The 21229-nt window shown below is 34.6% G+C and overlaps 1 protein-coding gene and 1 long non-coding RNA gene across 2 annotated transcripts in view; one reads left to right on the forward strand and one right to left on the reverse strand.

Moving 5' to 3' along the window:
* LOC138697711 (uncharacterized) overlaps positions 1-21229 on the reverse strand; it is a 542983-nt gene that overhangs the window by 478938 nt on the left and 42816 nt on the right. The gene's annotated exons all lie outside the window — the stretch shown is intronic.
* The window catches only part of LOC138697709 (4-hydroxy-2-oxoglutarate aldolase, mitochondrial-like), a 259461-nt gene continuing 248109 nt past the window's right edge, over positions 9878-21229 (forward strand). Inside the window, exon 1 of the mRNA XM_069823188.1 lies at positions 9878-10510. Coding sequence (XP_069679289.1) covers positions 10237-10510 — 274 coding nt within the window. The 5' untranslated portion in view covers positions 9878-10236. The remainder of the gene's footprint in view (positions 10511-21229) is intronic.

A 21229-nucleotide genomic window follows, 5' to 3' on the forward strand; every position in this document is an offset into this window, starting at 1 on the left:
AACACTAGTCTGCGATGAAATTCCTGCCTCCAAAATTTTAATGTTTTTAGGGTAATTTTAGCATGCTGAAATCAAATTCAAAGCCAAAAAGTTCCTATCACGTACCATTTTTTTTACTTTAATTTTCTTTTAATATATTACGACAATTTATAGAGCAATTATTTAAACTGTAATACTTTAACATATGTAGGTTTAGTATGTTAGGATATGAAAACCAAATGTATTCAACATATTTTTAAGGTGTTTATATTGAAAACCAAGGACACTGGATGTTTCTTAGCAGATAGGGGTTGCAAGCACATAAGGAAGTTAGGGCGAAATAACGTGCAGCCTTGTCATTATTTTTATTTGTGGAAGATAGAAATGTCAGCCACTCCTTGGTGAGAGACTGAACTCAACTCGTCTAGTTCCTCTCATATTTCATTAGTCTGCGTTTCATCTGGAAACGAAACGAAATCAGTTTGAAGCTTTATTGTGGAGTAGAATGTTGAAAGTTTTTAGTTCAGTAAGAAAGTGCTTACCATGTTCCATCGAGGATGTCTAAATAATGCAGACCACTTTTGTTATATAACTTATGTAGGATATACACATTGCCTAAGCAGAGGTATAATATTACAGATTTTGTGAAAAAGTCATACCATGCATATTTTGGAATCAAACTTGGAGACCAAAGTAAAGCTTGGGCACCACACAAAGTACTATGTAGAGTATGCACTGAAGAACTTCCGTCATTTGATCAATTGGAGAAGACCATTGCTATCTTTTGGAGTACCTATGGTTTGGAGAAAGCAGTCGAACCATAGTAATGATTGCTACTTCTGTTCGTGTGATGTGAAGGGGTACGATTCTAAACATAAAAATCAAATTGTGTATTCAGTTATTCGGTCAGCCATTTTACCTGTGCCTAATGTACCAATCCCTGTGCGGACAACGTGAAATAGGTTTTAAATACTTTTTCTCCGAAGATGATAATCTTGTATATTGCAGTAATGTGAAAGAATTTATGCTAAAACTTGGACTTCCAAACTATGACCTAAGTGAATGGAGACTGTTCAGTAATGCTTCCAAGCGAAGTTTAAAGGATTTCCTCCTTCATAACGGAAACATTTTTGGTTCAGTGCCCGTTGCCTATTCAGTGATCCTCAAAAAACCATACACAAATTTGCAACTGCTGTTATTGCGACTAGACTATAGGAACATAACTGGCAAGTTTGTGATTATTTCAGAGTTCTTACTATGTTGCTGGGTCAACAATCTGGTTTTACCAAATTTCCATGCATTCTTTGCCTGTGGGATAGTAGGGCACGAGTTGATCACTGGACTATGAAAGACTGGCCACCTCGACAAAATTTGGAAGTCGGTTGTAAGAATGTTGTACGCCAAAGCTATGTGAGTTCTTCTAAAGTTGTGCTGCCATCTCTCCATATCAAGCTTGGCTTAATTAAACGGCTTGTAAAAGCTTTAAATAAGGAAGGAGGCTGTTTTAAGTAAATATGTGAGAAATTTCCACTACTATCTGAAGCAAATTGAAAGAAGATATATATTTAATGGTCCTGACATAAGAAAACATGTCTGGTGCAGCATTTAAAAACAGTATGGATGAAAAGGAGAAATCAGCATGGAAGTTGTTTTGTGAAGTTGTTTTAAATTGTCTTGGCAACAAGGATCCTAATTACCGAAACATTGTGGCTAACATGCTTGAAGTATACAAGGAATTTGGTTGTAACATGAGTATCAAAATTTTCTGTTTTCTCAGCTAGATTATTTCGCCGAAAATCTAGGATTTTTCAGCTAAGAGTAAGATAAACGATTCACAAGGATCTGCAGGAGTTCGAAAGAAGGTACCAGGGACGCCGGAGCATCAGTATGCTTGGTGATTATTGTTGGATGTTAAAGCGTGAAATACCTGAAGAGAAACATAAAAGAAAGAGGAACAGGCGGACTTTCTCAACTAAGAAGCAAGTGGTGTAATTTTTTGTGTGATACATTGTGCTAATTTATACATCCAATAGTGAAGTAAACAAGACAAAACAAAGCAAAAACACTCTAGTGACATGTATGAACAAGCATACATATAATTTCAACAAGTTGTGTCTTTTAAATATTGTTTTTGAATTTGAAATAAAAAGTGAAATGGAAAAGTTTGTGATGAAAGTCACTTAATTATAAAATATATTTAAGTGATTTTGCAAACAAACCTGACGTGATAGAAGCAAACGGATTGAAAATTCGGATTCAGCACATCGACATTATATAAAATCACATTACTTAGTTCAGGCAACAAACACAAAGTTGAAATTCGCAGACTAGTGTAATTAGCGTTAATTGTAAATAATATTCAAATAAATTCAATTTGTCATCTCGTTTTTCAATGTCGAATTCAATAATCAAGGTTATATCAAGTTTAACGGGATTACATCAAGGTCAATGACATTATTGTTCCTCGAAAAAAATCAATACTTTCGCGTCTGCGCACATCTCACAATACACGACGTAGAACAAGGTCACTTCCGATCTTGTCAGATACAAATAAAATGTATACATCTGAATACCGGTAATTTCAAGTGAGAAATATGGTCGAGCATAAAAAGTCGTATGAAACTCGCCTATAATGGTAATTAAGAAGCTCGTATGAAAATTATGAAACTCGCTTGCGCTCGTTTCATAAACATCCATACTCGCTTCTTAATTACTATCATTATAGGCTCGTTGCATAATGTACTATTAATGCACAAATTGTTTATGCATAAACAAAGTAATGAATAAGGAATAATTTAAGAATGTCAGAAGGAAGTGAAATTGGGAGAGGAGTACGTAAAGGAGCCCTTTATCACCTACGTTGTTCTACATCTACTTGGAGAATTTAGTAAAGAAATGTTTTCACAGAAAATACAAGTAGTGATAGTAGGAGGAATAAGAATAAAGTGAGTCCACACCTGTGGAGTAAAGATTAGCGCGTCTGGCAGCGAAACCAGGTGGGGCGGGTTCGATTCCCGATCGGGGCAAGTTACCTGGTTGAGGTATTGTATTAGTATTTTCTATCATTTTTAAATTAGAGACTTCATATTTTGCACACTCCATACCCCTGCTGTAAGTATTCTTGCATTTATGTTTCATTGTGATGAGATAAATGGTTTTTGAGTTATTAAAATAAAAAATGCACACATGATAGTAGGAGGCATCATAAAGCCTCGTTTTTAACACACAACTCGAATTCAGTTCAATGCTTTTCTACATCGACAGAGGACATATTGTAAAAGTCGCCGAATCATAAATACAATATGTCCACAAAAACTATTTTTAACTCCAGATTGTTCCCTTAAGGGGTTAGGTACATCATACAGGAGTAAAATTGTTGGAAATATTCACCATTTTTTTCCTCCATTACTGTATCTTCTACAGTAATGAAAATTGGTATGTATAAAACACTGTCCTTCTGCTACATGAAAAAAATATGTTCGCGATTTAAAAAAAATTATTTATATATTTTTTTCAAAATTCAAAATAGTGACAGTTCACTGTGCAGTGATGAAGCCTTCCCCTCATAACTCATAAACTTGTTAACTTTTTCATGTTCTCTCTCTTTTATTTTATTGCTGAAACTCATGTTTACAATATCATGCTCTTTCAACTACATACCTTAACAAATAATATTTTCTCAATTTGTGTTAGAAGAAAATCTGATATTTGACCATTTTTTAAAATGAATTTATTTTTTTATCAGGCAATCTATCAAAGATAAAGAAGTTTTTTTATTGGGTTATTTTACGACGCTGTATCAACATCTAGGTTATTTAGCGTCTGAATGATATGAAGGTGATAATGCCGGTGAAATGAGTCCGGGGTCCAGCACCGAAAGTTACCCAGCATTTGCTCGTATTAGGTTGAGGGAAAACCCCGGAAAAAACCTCAACCAGATAACTTTCCCCGGGATTCGAACCCGGGCCACCTAGTTTCGCAGCCAGACGCGCTGACCGTTACTCCACAGGTGTGGACAATAAAGAAGTGATCTTAACATCATATTGTAGATATGACATTCATAAATACACAGAAAAAATTTCATCATAGAATGTTGGATAGTTCTTGAGTTATGTGGGAAATGCTTCATCATTGTACAGTGAACTGATTTTTTGAAAAAAAAAAAAAATGTAAATAATTTTTTAAGTCGTGAAAATATTTTTTTTTTTCATATAGCAGAAGGACAGTGTTTTACACATACAAATTTACATTATTGTACAAGATATAGTAATGGAGGAAAAAATGTTGACTATTTCCAAAATTTTACTGCTGTAAGCTGTACCTAACCCCTTAACGACTTCGTAAATTCATACATACATAATAATGGATCCTAAATAATGCATTTCAACAACAAAGATCATGTAAAAAAATTCATCTAACGATTTCCCAGAAAATTATAATCATACTTGACATTTATGTAAAGCGAAAAGCATTTTTTTATTTCTTACATTTCCGAGAATACTGCAACATTATTCAATGTGTGCGCGCATCTGGGTGGTAGCATGAAATATCAAATTATTCCACACTGTCTCATTACTGTATAGCTCAAAATCACAAATTTATACGAACAAAAGAAATTACAATATAATGTTGTAGAATTCTCTTTTCGGGAAAGTGTAGTAATTTGTTTACAGCAATTTAACACCTAATAGAAATTCAGCCTCCTGTGTCATAGAGTAATTAATAATAATTGCAAGGGAAGTTTCTATTCATGGGACGCTCCACACGTCGACTGGAACGTGTCATAATTGTTATCTGCAGCTCCACTCTCGCCTCTTGTTTGTGTAAACTCTGTGAATGTGACATTAATTTCCTGCATTTTATCTACAAATTATCATTTACAGCAGTGTTTCGCACTGACCACGCTTTTATTCAAATTGAGCAAATATGAGGAATAAATTTAAAGATATCATAGGCCAATACATGATACAGTAGGTATATGTATAGATAACAATATAGTTTAGTTTATTTATTTACACAAATGAACGTAACTATACATGCTATAGGATTTGTCCATATAAAATTATTACATTAAGCTATTTTTCATGTAGTCACGAATATCGTAATAGTACATTATGCAACGAGCCTATAATGGCAGTAATTAAGATGCAAGTATGTTTGTTTATGAAACGAGCGCAAGCGAGTTTCATAATTTTCATACGAGCGTCTTAATTACCATTATAGGCAAGTTTCATACGACTTTTTATGCTCGACCATATTTCTAACTTGAAAGTATTGAAAATTAGGTCTTTTTATGGTTATGTCCGAACTGACCTGAATTGTGAGATGTGCGCAGACGCGAAAGTATTGATTTTTTCCGAGGCCGAATGTCATTGACCTTGGCATAGAATAAGAATGAACATTAGTCTGATATAACCTGGAAATTGATTTAGAATTGAAAAACGAGATAACAAATTGAATTTATTTGAATATTATTTACAATTAACGCTAATTATTATAGTAACAGAACATAACCTTCTGCGACAGCATTGGATTTCCAGCCTCCGTGACTTTTCGCTAATTGTCTGTCGATTGCATATCCGAGATTAATCGATATAACGGTACAAAGATGACTTGTGATTGGCTGAAGACCTGTACTTTAATGAGTAGGTGTACTTCTTGACATGCATTAAAGGACAGCTACCAGGTGTATAATTACTACATTTCGGCATGGTCGAGCATAAAAGTTTTTTTTTTTCATTAATAATTGATTAACCATACACCTAGAAATCTTATAATACAGTGGAAGCTCTTAAGGGGAGAGGATGGTATTTTTTGGTGAAAAATGAGTGAATTAAAAAAAAATCTTTAAAATACTCTGTGATGTGTGTGGAATGCATAGCATAACAATTGTAGGTATTTGTGCCCTTATCGGATGTTGAGTCTCCATTTTTAAACTTCCTGCGTTATGGATTTTTAAATCACTCGCCCATTTTTATTGTTGTTTCCGGTAAATTAAATTAAATTTAAAAAAATTCTTTGAAATACCCTTTGATATGTGTGGAATGCATTGCATAACATTTTGTGGGTATTTGTGCCCTTATCGGATGTTGAGACGTCATTTTTAAACTTCCTGCGCTATGGATTTTTAAATCACACGCCCGCTTTTATCGGTTTCCAGTAACTTCATTTTTTTTGCTACATTGCCAGACAAAAATGGATATAATTTCTGAACTATTAAAGATACATGCATGAAATTTAGAACACACATTCTTTAGACTATTAGAAAACTTTTCTCTGTAACAGAATTTTGTTAATTGATTTCATTTTAAAAATACGTCCGTTTGTTTGCAAGAAAGGAAATCAGAAAATTGTTATTACATTTTAATTGTTTATTTTACAAAGTAGGGACTGATATCAAAATTCTGTTACAGACAGAACATGCTTTTGCAAATACATTGCAAAAACTGTTTGAATCTATCTTTAAAAATGGTTTAGATATATCGGTTTTAGTAGAATCCTGCATTGGGTATATTTTTTTTCAAATTTGGGCCCCCAAATAATTTTTTTTCAAAATATTTTTATTTGGTCGAGTTGCCACAGCTATGAGCTCTCTACATACAAAAAATTAATATTTTACACCAAATAGGAAAAAAGTTTTAAAAAATATCATCCTCTCCCCTTAAAGTTCAACAGAAAACTAGTTCGACATTCTATAGTTCGACTGCTTACGTAGGAGAATTAGACACGCCCCTATACGGAGACTAAGAAATGGGTTTGCCATTTGAATGGGAATTGGTTCTGTGTCTTGTTGTGATACTTTTGTTAAAGGAAATCAGAATATTTTATTGATTAGGACATCCATGTTTAATCACTGATTTTTAAATTAATGAACCCTTCTTTTTCTATTTGAGACTTTTGCCGTTTGTGAGACGGAACTGTCGAAACCCACTGTGGTACTAGATGCGCATACCCAAGTCTCGGGGCAGGCAGGAAATGCAAGTACAGTACTGTATTCGTTGATGGATAACCAATAAGAATTTGTATTCATTTCACCTGCCACACCCGCTACCCTTATTGGACAGAAATTTCAATTCTGTTCAGTCGAGCTTAGGAGAGTCCACTGTATTAATAATATTCAAGGGAAAAATTGTTCCGAGTCCGGGTATCGAACCCAGAAGCCAAATTCGCATCTTATATTATTAATATTTCTAATTTCTGGAGATAATTTATTATAAAATTTGATTCCCATAACATGACTGGTTAATTTTTTTTTTCTAATCTATATCTCGGAACAGCCAAATTATATCTTTAGTGTCGTGTAAATGCACATGAGTAAAAGATACCTGATTAAAATTATTTTATTCTACGTAAATATTATTGTTTCATGGTCCTACAGAATGTCTGTTATGGTAATTAATATTAGAGGAGAAAAATTCGCTCCGGCGCCGGGGATCAAAAACAATAAACTTTACGTAGATTGTTCTAGAAACAGTGCATATTTCTGTACATATTACTGTGGAAACCCGGCCACCAAGTCACTCAACTGAGTGCGCTCCTTGTATAATGGCAGTTGACTTAATATAAAATGTAAATATACATGTCCAACTTGGAGTCAGGACACAAAGGGAAAAACACTGGAGGAGTGAAGTCGATCCGGTGCTGTGGATTGGACTTCGGCGTAGCTAAATGGTGAGAGCGCTTGATACGTAGAACCAAGAACCTAGTTTCGATCCCCGGTGTCGGAGCGAATTTTCTCCTCTAATATTAACATTAATTAAAATTATTTTGATGATGCCGTAAAAGACGAAAACGTTTATACATCATTTATATTTAACATGTATTAACAGAAGTTAATATAAATTTATGTCATAAGATTGAACATTTGAACATTATTTATTGTATTACTGGCTTATCTGAAAATCAAAACATGAATTGTAAAATAATTTATATAGTTTGAACAGAGAAATGAATTACTCCTAATAATTGTAAATCGATCTACACATATTATTTAATTAAGAACCGAGCACCAGGATATACTCTTTTAGATCGAAAAATGAATGAAGAAATATTGGAACAATTAGGAGTAGAGTCAGTAGAAGAAAAAATAAACAGGTACAAACTAAATTGGCTACACCATGTAAAACTAATGGACAATTCAAGAATCCCCAAAATGATGATGCAATATCAACCCATAGGACATCGACGGTTAGGAAGATCCTTTAGAAGACTGCTAGATGGGGCCGAAACAGGTCTACACGGGCCTAATTCGTGACGGATGATGATGATGATGATGATGATGATGATGATGATGAAGAAGAATCGAGCAGCCTGTCTATAAAATTTCAGAAATTACTTATGAATGAAGCTTCAATACAAACATGCTTAGTGTTTAACTTACTTCTTACATATCTATTTGGTTTCAGGGAAATCAATCCCATCTTCAGTTCTAGGCACAGATTCTACATTCACTTAAAATAAATGGAAAATATTCCGAAAATTAATACTATAATAAACAATAATTTTAAACCTATATTACTCAATTTCTATGCACACATCTTTTACCTACTGAATATACTGATCAAAATATGCATCACAAAACCTTTCAGCTCCTATGTTGTTATTTAGTCAACTGTCGGAATCTCATAAGTAACACCAATAAGGCGTCACTGGTGAGGCAACTAAGCCAGGAGAAAATTGAGCAGGGTGGCCAGTTCTACAGAGTGTCCGGTAAATCCCGCATCATAGGCAATATCAAAATTTATTATTATTATTGTTTTATTTTAGGTGAATCATGCTGACGCAGGACGAACATATTGAGATCATTTTGCTGTACGGACTTGAGCGTTGGTCGCAGAGAATGGTTGCGGACGAATTTACCAGACGTCATCCGGAGGCAAAGCATGGTTTGTCGGTTACTTTAGAAGTTCAAGATGACGGGATCGTCAATAGCATGAAGTTTCGCTTTCAGATATGTTATGAACTTGGAGGCGCTCTTAAGGAGCACATATTATAATTTATCCTATGATGTGGAACTTGTCGGACACCTGTATAGTAAGGTGCAAATAACAAAAGCGTTTCGCTATTGAATAAAAAATCACTCTTTAGACACTTAATGTCCTTGTATTCTGCATAATTCATTCTCTTGGCATTGTGAACTGTATATTTGCACAGAAAATTCGTACTGTCCCTAATAGTTCACACCAGTCTAATTTTAACTACTTCAGATGATAGATGACCTGGGAGCAATGTGGGGAAATAGAATGATAGAGATAAACAGGAAGCCAGAGAAAAAAAATATAAAAAAAACAAAGATATTTACATATCTTAAAGATACATATATTTTTATTATTGTTATTTTAAAGTTAATACTGATTGTGTATATGTATTCAGTCTCTCTTTTTTACTTAATTATGTTTATTATTATTTTTAAGTTAATATTTGTATACCGGAATGTATTTTTCTGTATGTGATTTGATCCTGGTTGAGTGGAAGAGAAGGCCTGAAGGCCTTAACTCTGCCAGGGAAAATAAAATTATTATTATTGTTATTATTATTATTATTATTATTATTATTATTATTATTATTATCTCTAAAATTAAATCCTTAGAATAAAATCCCGCCAAAAATGGTATACGGCATAAAGAAAAATTAGAAATATATAAACATGTTGAAGTTAAAAACCTTCTACAACGATTGATTTGTCCATTACAAATTCAACAACCTGGCCGGGAATCATTCTCGGGCCGCCTTGATGGAAGACCAGCGTCCTAGCGCTTGGAACAGACGCGACATTACGTTAATAGGAATTTAATTCACGAGAGAGAGTAGTCATACATCTTTCCGACTGAAGTGCTTTGAATTCGCAGCAAGCTGTTTTCCTATTCCTATTTGCTGTAGATACGGCGGGAACGAGTTGGGCAAAGAGTGTAATAAGTGAGTGCAGTTTCAATTCATTGTATCGACGAATAAAGGAGAAATAAATTGAATAAAGTGTAGTATTACTAATGTAAATGCTTACTTTCACCACCAAAGAGCATAATTATACAACAATGTGTGAAACGAAGGATATTTAGTCATTGGTGAGGAGGGAAATGTTACGAAGCCATACGAGACTTGAGTCTGTGTTTTTAGCTGTTTTGTCTCTAATCTAAAAATACTCGAATCACGAGTAGGAGATACACAGCTGGTGTTACAGACCTTGTGAGAATATGCTCGCACAAAACTGCCGATGTATATAACAAGTAGGCAGTTATCAGTGATAGCAAGTATCAAATAATGATGCAGCGTGTGGGTTTGCTTTTACGTGAATGGAATCTTCCTAGTGTTGTGCCGACTGTGGTTAAAGTTAAACAGCTGTTGCCCACGCTGAGAAGAAATGTTACTGGTGAAGTGAAATGTCAAACAAGCCGTTTTTATGGCGGACCAGCTGCAAGTGTGGATTTGTCCGGCGTGTTTCCACCAATACCAACACCTTTCAACAAGGATGAAAGCATAGCTTATGATAAATTGGCTGCAAACTTCCACAAATGGGAACAAGTTCCGTTTCAAGGTAAGTTATAAATATTATTTTTCCAATTAAGAATTAACTTGTCGGTCTGCAACAAAGCACAACTAACATGCTGCGTCTTGTGTTCGAATCCCGCGTAAAGGACTATAAATTTAATATGAGTAAACAAACAAATGCAGGAGTAGAAAAAAATATGATAGGTTATATCTTTGTCATTTACCATGGAAAAGCTCCACCTTCTGTAAAACTATCGGCAAGGAAAACATTTATAATTGGATAACTACTAACCCTTATGATACAGGATGTAAACAATATAAACTGCCAAAATTATATAGGCAGTATATATCGGTCTGTCGACCTGGTTGGCAAGTTGGTATAGCGCTGGCCTACTATGCCCAAGGTTGCGGGTTCGATCCCGGGCCAGGTCGATGGCATTTAAGTGTGCTTAAATGTGACAGGCTCATGTCAGTAGATTTACTGGCATGTAAAAGAACTCCTGCGGGACAAAATTCCGGCACATTCGGCGACGTTGATATAACCTCTGCAGTTGCGAGCGTCGTTAAATAAAACATAACATTTATATCGTCTACTGAACAAAATATCTAGTGAAATTTAATTACATCTTACAATTTTATTTTTAATTTGTAAAATATCATGTTTTTTAAGATTAATAGTAGTTTAGTCATTTATTTATTTATTTATTTATGCTGGCAGAGTTAAGGCCATAAGGCCTTCTCTTCCACTCAACTAGTACAAGAACAAATAGCAAATATAATATATTTATCAATAAAATAGTCTAGAGAAAGCAATTTATTAAATTCGTGTAGCTACTGTCGGTGACTCAGGAGAAGACGAGAGCGGACTGAGGAGGATTTTTTTATCGGGTTATTTTACGACGCTGTATCAACATATAGGTTATTTAGCGCCTGAATGATATGAAGGTGATAATGCCGGTGAAATGAGTCCGGAGTCAGCACCGAAAGTTACCCAGCATTTGCTCGTATTGGGTTGAGGGAAAACCCCGGAAAAAACCTCAACCAGGTAACTTGCCCCGACCGGGTTTCGAACCCGGCCCACCTGGTTTCGCAGCCAGACGCGCTGACCGTTACTCCGCAGGTGTGGACGATTGAGGAGGAAGGGATGTGAACAGATAACGTAAGACAACACGTTCAATATTTGTACTGCAGTAAGCGGAAACATTAGGTCTCCTTCTGTTCAACTTAGCTTTAATTTACATACGCATTGTTACTCATGTTTCCTGCACGAGTAATAACCTGGCTACTGGGATGCTTATCTGAGCGATGTTTATAATAATCAACAGCGATAGTCACGAAGGTCACATTCTTTCCGCTCGTCTTCTCCTGAGTAACGGACAGTACGTTTCATAACCAAATCCAATCATATTTAAAAGTAACCTGCAGTTATTTGAACTGTTTTATTGATCGGTTTTCTGCAGTATGACATCTGATGGGAAATAAATGACAATCAATGTAAACAGTTGAAAGTCAGTGTTAAATGTTCAGGGTTGGGCAGATAAAACCGGCCCGTTTCATTTCTTTTGATTTGAAATTATGTTGGCTATCCTTTCTTCCGCATGTTTAGTTACATTGCTGCTTGTTACATGCTATAACTTACAAATGATTTATAAACTGTTCTGTTTGTTGTTGTAATGTGAAGAGTTGTTTTGTGAATAAGAATAGTTCTTTCAAATCAAATGAGATAAGACGGGCCGATTTTATCTGCCCAACTCTGTACTTTTCCTAATACTACTGTTAAAAGTTGGACTACTTTTTGTACGCTGAAGTATAACAGCCAATCAATTTTTAAGACGCTTGCCTAAAGTTAAAAATCTACTTTTAGAAATGGCTGTCCAACAATATAATTATTGAACCTTGATTACTTGAACCTTAAGTTGGTATTCCTTACCAGCTGTGGATGTGAAACAATGGGTGCTCTATGAGACGACAGGAATACTGGATATAACGAAAACACTGCGCAGATTTTTGCAAGGCAATCTTCGTGTTACAGATTACGCAACAGTTACAGCTGTGCAGAACTGATACTTTCCGAGGAAAGCATATTCTGTGCAATGTGTTACCACATTCGCATATTTCCAGAATAGGCCCCAATCTCGAATTAATGCAATTTAAAACTGCAGCGTCAAATTTCAAAGCATTAGGAACGGGAACGGATTTACATGCTACAGCCTGCAAATAGGGATGAGTTTAATTAAAATCGGAGTCAACGTTTGGAAACTGAAATGTAAATTTTAATCAATTCAGTAATTATCGAAATATTTGTCTTATATCACTGCAAACCAGTGGCGTACGCAGAATTTTGTCAACGCGGGGGGGGGGGGTAATTTTTTAATTGTTTATGATATGAAGAGTTCGCGGGAAAAACGATGAATGTCACATTTCTGTTAAGGATTAGATAATGATCTAATTGAGTCTATAACTGCAAGATGTAGTGCTGTTTCTATAGAAAATAAAGGAAAGGATTACTGTATTCGTGGTGATAATTCTCCTTTTTACAATTTGTTATAAGGACAACATTAAATTTCGCAGTGATCCATTGAATTAGATAATGACATCAACCTTAAGAAAACTGTGACATTCATCGGTTTTCCCGCGAACTCTTCAATACATTATCAGTATTTAAAATGTTGTGTATTATTATTATTATTATTATTATTATTATTATTATTATTATTATTATTATTATTATTATTATTATTATTATTATCAGCTGAGTTTTCACTCGGGAATGTAAAATTAGTTTCTGACAATGTTCGAGACAACATCGTCACGCTGCGGCTGTGAAGAAACATTTCCCAATGTGAAATTTTCACTAATCTCGCGAGAATCACTACGCGGCGTATTGCTAAAAAAATTATAAAATTGAGCTTTGCGGTCACTTAGACATATCGCTTAGACATATAATGTGAAGTTATTACAAATATGAAGTGTCAAATGCACATTTCGCAACAATAAAGTCAGAACTCAAGCTAACAAACGGGAGAATACTGCTCTTCAAATGAATTTAAAATCGACAATGCACAATATTTAACAATATCTGCACTGCAGAACAACCTTTTCAATATGTTTTACAAGTTAAATTGTATATTGTGTCCGTTTAATTTTATTACAAGGTCGGTACATATAAGTATCATTGTTATAAGACCTCTGGAGAAAGAACTAAGGAAGAGACTAGTGAAGTGCTTTGTGTGGATTGCAGAATTGTATGGGGTAGAAACATGGACTTTACGACGAAATGAAGAAAAACGACTAGAGCATTTGAAATGTGGATATGGAGAAGAATGGAGCGTGCGAAATGGACAGACAGAATAACAAACGAAGCTGTGTTGGAAAGAGTGGGTGAAGAAAGAGTGATGCTGAAACTAATCAGAAAAAGGGAAAGGAATTGGCTGAGTCACTGGTTGAGAAGAAACTGCCTTCTGAAGGATGCGCTAGAAGGAATGGTGAACGGGAAAAAAAAGAAGACTAGTAAAGTGCTTTGTGTGGAATGTAGCATTGTATGGGACAGAAACATGGACTTTACGACGAAATGAAGAAAAACAAGTAGAATCATTTGAAATGTGGATATGGAGAAGAATAGAGCGTTTGAAATGAACAGACAGAATAAGAAACGAAGCTGTGTTGGAAAGAGTGGGTGAAGAAAGAATGATGCTGAAACTAATCAGAAAGAGGAAAAGGAATTGGCTAGGTCACTGGTTGAGAAGAAACTGCCTTCTGAAGGATGTACTGGAAGGAATGGTGAACGGGAAAAAAGGAAGATTAGTGAAGTGCTTTGTGTGGGAGTGTAGCATTGTATGGGGCAGAAACATTGACTTCACGACGAAATGAAGAAAAACAACTGGAAGCATTTGAAATGTGAATATGGAGAAAGATGAAGCGTACGAAATAGACAGACAGAATAAGAAACGAAGCTGTGTTGGAAAGAGTGAATGAAGAAAGAATGTTGCTGAAACTAATCAGAAAAAGGAAAAGGAATTGGCTGAGTCACTGGTTGAGAAGAAACTGCCATCTGAAGGATGCACTTGAAGGAATGGTGAACGGGAGAAGAGTTCGGGGCAGAAGAAGATATCAGATGATAGACGATATTAAGATGTATGGATTATATGAGAAGACAAAGAGGAAGGCAGAAAATCGGAAAGACTGGAGAATGCTGGGTGTGCAGTGAAAGACCTAACCTCGGCCAGAACACTATGAATGAATGAAATGTAATTATTCGAACGTGCCGCAGCACCAAGCACAGGGATTATATTGAAGCAGGGGTATGAGGACTATGCCTATGTCGATGTAGATTTTGTTACTCTGACAGTGAAAAATTAGAGAAGGGAAAATATTATGGATTAAAAAGTACTCAAATCTAACATTTTTTTCAAAAAGTGCACAGGGGAGGGGGGTTCAAACCCGGTAACTCCATGTTACGTACGTTCCTGCTGCTAGGGCACACATGCTAGCTGCTAATGCAGAGCTTTTACAAATTCCCCATTTCGATGTTGAATCATGTATTACTAATAATACAGAGGATTTTTCCGATCTCTGGAAACGAGAGTCAGAGTGCACGGTGTCTCACAGCAGCAATGCCAAGAAACTCGAGCCTTTTAGGGAGAGGTACATTACGACCGTTTCCGATGACACAGCTACGTGAAAATCATAGGAGCCTGGAATAATCGTGGTTCCGTATTTCCAAGAAAGGTATCTCCTGTGTACTTAATAAGACTGGCAAAGGTCGGATAAGATTAATTTCAGAAACTATTAAAAAAAATAGTTTTTTTTTTTTTTTTTTTTTTTTTTTTTTTTTTTTTTTTTTTTTTTTTTTTTTTCCATGTTGAGGGTATTTATAAACTAGGCTCTCCTTTTTCGAATTGCATTGCTATCACTTTTCCATCTCCATTTACGTAGTAAGAAAACTTCAATGAATGAAGCAGTGTTCTTTCCTAAATCAATGTTTTAAATGCTGATTACTGCCGAACTATGAGGAATATATATATATATATATATATATATATATAGGCTGTGGGCTGAAGCAAGGAGATGCACTATCTCCTTTACTTTTTAACTTTGCTCTAGAGTATGCCATTAGGAAAGTCCAAGATAACAGAGAGGGTTTGGAATTGAACGGCTTACATCAGCTGCTTGTCTATGCGGATGACGTGATTATGTTAGGAGAAAATCCACAAACGATTAGGGAAAACACGGAAATTTTATTTGAAGCAAGTAAAGCGATAGGTTTGGAAGTAAATCCCGAAAAGACAAATTATATGATTATGTCTCGTGACGAGAATATTGTACGAAATGGAAATATAAAAATTGGAAATTTATCTTTTGAAGAAGTGGAGAAATTCAAATATCTGGGAACAACAGTAACAAATATAAATGATACTCAGGAAGAAATTAAACACAGAATAAATATGGGAAATGCCTGTTATTATTCGGTTGAGAAACTTTTATCATCCAGTTTGCTGTCAAAAAATCTGAAAGTTAGAATTTATAAAACAGTTATATTACCGGTTGTTCTTTATGGTTGTGAAACTTGGACTATCACTTTGAGAGAGGAACATAGGTTAAGGGTGTTTGAGAATAAGGTGCTTAGGAAAATATTTGGGGCTAAGAGGGATGAAGTTACAGGAGAATGAAGAAAGATACACAACGCAGAACTGCACGCATTGTATTCTTCACCTGACATAATTAGGAACATTAAATCCAGACGTTTGAGATGGGCAGGGCATGTAGCACGTATGGGCGAATCCAGAAATGCATATATAGTGTTAGTTGGGAGGCCGGAGGGAAAAAGACCTTTAGGGAGGCCGAGACGTAGATGGGAAGATAATATTAAAATGGATTTGAGGGAGGTGAGATATGATGATAGAGACTGGATTAATCTTGCTCAGGATAGGGACCAATGGCGGGCTTATGTGAGGGCGGCAATGAACCTCCGGGTTCCTTAAAAGCCAGTATGTAAGTATATATATATATATATATATATATATATATATATATATATATATATAGGCCTAATATTGTGTGAAATTCATATTTAGAACATACAAAATAACTTACTACAATATTTTTAACATTTGAGACATCATGGTTCAAAAACATACTTATTTTTTTTGCATAGAATGACCCAAGAGTCATCTCACTTTCAACTGGATTCGTGAACTTTCAATATACTTCCAATTGACGAAAGTCCCGAGGCGCATGCGAATCAGTAGTTTTAAAGACGTGTTTTGTCCGCCTGCACAGTGACACATATTTCCGGTCCCCGTGTCGTCTGACGTGGTAATTAATTCTTTATGTCCGGAGATAAAGGGAAAACCCGAAGGACATATAAAGTACGGCAGTTTCTCTCTTTCAATCTTGTTTGAACTTGGAGTACATCCCTCCCTCCGAGTCCTTTACGAGGAACCGGCGTTGAGAGCCTAATTCAATGCAATTATGTGTGAATATGAGGATAAGAACACAATCAAAGTAAAATTTTACTACAGATAATGCAGTATAATATTTGTTTTATTCAGTGTTATAACAAATCAATTATTAAAACAATGACATATATTTCATAACATGTAGTCATTGAGTTTTATACAAAGTAAGTTACGAACGTTTTCGCCCATTCAGGCATCTTCAGGTTCTGTGTACAATATCTATACTAATAATAAATCTGTAGCCGAAATTTTTCTGGTAATTTTCGATTTTCCAAAAATAATTGGTCCTAACATATATAATTAACCACCCTGAAACCGAAAATCGCTTTTTTGAAATTTTTGTTTGTCTGTCTGTCTGTCTGTCTGTATGTTTGTTACCTTTTCACGCGATAATGGCTGAACGGATTTCGATGAAAATTGGAATATAAATTAAGTTCGTTGTAACTTAGATTTTAGGCTATATGGCATTCAAAATACATTATTTAAAAGGGCGGTTATAAGGGGGCCTGAATTAAATAAATCGAAATATCTCGCATATTATTGATTTTTGTGAAAACCATTACATAACAAAAGTTTCTTTAAACATAATTTGCGATAAGTTTTATTCCTTGAAAAAGTTTGATAGGACTGATATTTAATGAGATAAATGAGTTTTAAAATTAAAATAACTGCCATCTAAGGCCGTGTAATGAATTAAAACACAAATGACTTCGTCTATAAGGGGCCTTGGACAGCAACAATCGAAAGCTATGAAACATAGCCTACAGACAATGTTTCTGTGTTTGTATGAAGTAATATCAGAAGCTAAATTAACCGATTTGTATAATGAAATATTATTTCACCATTGGAAAGTGTAGTTTCTCTAGATGGACATAATGCTATAATGTTATTACAGTAACGTCTGAGTAAATCGAGGACAGGTAAGATTAAAATAGCTTCTTATGCACAGAAAATTTGATAGGCTATTTTGTACATTCGTTTTCTGTATTTCTTAAAATAATGTTTATGAACATATTCATTTTTATCTCAGAGAATTAACGAACAACGAGAGTGTATTGATTTAGTGTGCAGTAATAGTACGTTAGCTTAGCAATCCATTATTTTACAATTCAAATTTTAACTATGCTCAATTGAATCGTGTTAAAATAGATAAAATATATATGCAATAAATGCAATGCAAAAAAAATTGGGTAATGAGCGAAGCAGATTATTTTGCGCTGTTGTAAAAGTTGTTCCCTGGATCTAACGTCCTATTTTAATTATGTAATTACTTTATATTTATTTCTAACAGGTGCAGCGGAGCGCACGGGTACGGCTAGTCTCATTATAAATCTGTATGATAATTAGAATGATGGTCGATGAGATGGACTGTTTAAAATTGATCATGATATATATAAAATGTACAAACATATGCGTAATTAAAATGTAATCATGTTACAAGGTCATAAAATTGTGAAAGTTGTGAACACGTAGTGTTTTACATTTTAAACTTCATAATACTCAGTGTAGATCTTGTTTTGTAGATTCCATTAAAATGATGAATTGTATCTGAAATATATAATTATGAAATAGAAAAGAGCAAACCTTCAAACTTAAGAGTGTGATTGGATTAAATTATCAAATGTACTCACGTTATTGAAACGTGGCAACTGCGCAGGGTGTTGTGACATATCATTATGATCTGAAGTAGTGTTTATCTGTAATGAAAACTTTAATGTCAAAAATTTTGAAAATTTTAAGTATTGAAATATACTAATTATGTGAACATACTTACGAAGAACACGAGGCGACCTTGCTGCTTTAGATACTATGGCTAATGTGACGCGAGTATTATGAAGTTTAAAATGTAAAACACTACGTGTTCACAATTTTCACAATTTTATGACCTTGTAACATTATGCATATGTTTGTACATTTTATATATATCATGATCAATTTTAAACAGTCCATCTCATCGACCATCATTGTAATTATCATACAGATTTATAATGAGAGATTGTACACAGAACCTGAAGATGCCTGAATGGGCGAAAACGTTCGTAACTTACTATGTATAAAACTCAATGACTACATGTTATGAAATATATCTCATTGTTTTAATAATTGATTTGTCATAAGACTGAATAAAACAAATATTATATTGTATTATCTGTATTAACATTGACAATCTGAATATTTACAACATGTTTTCTAAGTTAAAAATTTTACTTACAAGATCGATTTTTTATACAAAAGATAAAACAAAGAAGGAATAGAAATAATATTTACTTCAAGCATAAAACATAATAGCTAAAATAAGTTTTGAATTAATAGAAATAAAGTTAATGTCCTTGCAAAAATATTTAAACCGGGGATTTATGCAAAATAACTTCAAATATTTTCCAAGATTACATAAGAATTTTTTTATTATATTGTTCTTGGACTTAATGAATTAAGCAACGGAAGCTGTATCAGCCTTACTTCTTCCGTCTTTTCAAAGGTGAACCTTGATATATTCTTCATCAATAGTTATAATCTGAGAAGAAACTGCCTACTGAAGGATGCAATGGAAGGAATGGTGAAGGGAGAAGAAGATATCAGATGATAGCCGACATTGAGATACATGGATCATATAATGGAGACTAAGAGGAAAATAGAAAAGATTGAAGAAAGCTGGGTTTGCAGTGAAATACCATTTTTTTTCTGTTTATTCTGATTGAAACTCCATATTGTTGTCTATTCTTTCACGTAATTCTTGGTTTTCTTCTTTCTCTAAAACACACATTTTCATGGCCTTTCTTCCTAACCATTTCAGTTGTCATTCTACAATAATTTAATTTAATGTCTGCCTTTGGTGTATTTCTCATCTTTAATATGTAATTAGATTTCAACAAGAAGATCTAATTATTAGATTTGAGGGGTAAAGTATGCAGAAAGTAAAAATTCCGAATATTTGAGACCTATGATAAGTGGGGTTGGGAAAACACACCAAAGAATACTGAAATGTATAAAGAAAGCAATATTTGCACACTCTGAGTTATGACAGGAAAAAGGAAGTCAGTATTAAGACCAAACTGCAGACGTATCAATCTATATACAGGGTGGAAGGGGACCGATGCACTAAGATTTAAGGGGTGATTCTACATGTTAAATATAACACAACTTTTACTACATTTTTTCTTTCATTAGGCACAGTTAAGCAGGAAAAAATAGTCTTTTCCCAATGTCTGCAGCCCTTGCTATACAACCAGATAGGTAAAAATAATCTGAATACGAGTAGTTAGTGTCTTGAGTGTTTTTTTTTTTTTTTTTTTTGCAAATTAAACCGTTTAGCCATGAATTTGAATTGAATAATTGCGAAAATCGTTACAATAAATCTTGCAATGCAGCGCATTTGGCAGTGTCGCGTGAGTACAAAAGAGGCGGAGGGGAAGGTAAGGGATAATTGGCCGTGCTTGCTAGAGTTATTGCAGTAGCCGTGATGTTGGTAAATGTTTCATAGAAACATAACGATTTCCTCTGAAACGATGAATGTTAGAGAAAAAAATTTCGTTTAGATTTTTGAAACCTCTCCTCATGATTTATTACCAATTTCATTTTTGTGTAAAGGTTACCTTCCACTCTGTATAGTACCTATAGGTCTGAAAATATTAGTGGGCAATTTATCGTCCATATTGAATTTCTACGCATTTGAATGCATCATTGCTACTGTTGCTCCTGCTTCTCCTTATGTTACTGTCCGTCCGAGAGGTTATGTCACAGAGTCATAGAAACGGGGGAAAATCACGTGACAGTTGCATATTTAACGGCGTCCTTTTCTTTAAGCTAAGTTATTTTAAACAGTTGTATAATGCTACGCAAAAGTCCAATTCCGAACAGCAGATGTTTTCAGGAAATACTGTAGGTAAGACCGACCAGTAACAAGACTTTACAGAGGGCCTGCAGAAACGGGTGGGGGAAGCCGAAATGCGTCACAACTACGTACTCGGACGGACAGTTCTTCTACTACATAAATTATGGTATCGCTTTTCTTTGATGTGTTATGCCAGAAATTTTAGTGTTCTCAAGAGACTTAGATATTCAAGAGATAGCCTATGTTCGCAAAATGTGGAAAATCCATGGGACGAGGGACATGTGGCTCATAATTTTTCCGGTTCTACAACAGTCTTTAACTTTAATGACCTTACGAAGGAAGTGATGCTAAACAATTTTAAGGTCTCTTAGAATCCCATCACTCCATGCTGAGTTATGAGTTACAGGACGCGGTACTTGGTTCGGAAGATGACCATTATATCACCGCTGACAAGTATAAAAATTTGGTTATAGAA

This window comes from Periplaneta americana, chromosome 4, assembly GCF_040183065.1.
Source record: "Periplaneta americana isolate PAMFEO1 chromosome 4, P.americana_PAMFEO1_priV1, whole genome shotgun sequence".
Classification (NCBI taxonomy): Eukaryota; Metazoa; Arthropoda; class Insecta; order Blattodea; family Blattidae; genus Periplaneta; species Periplaneta americana.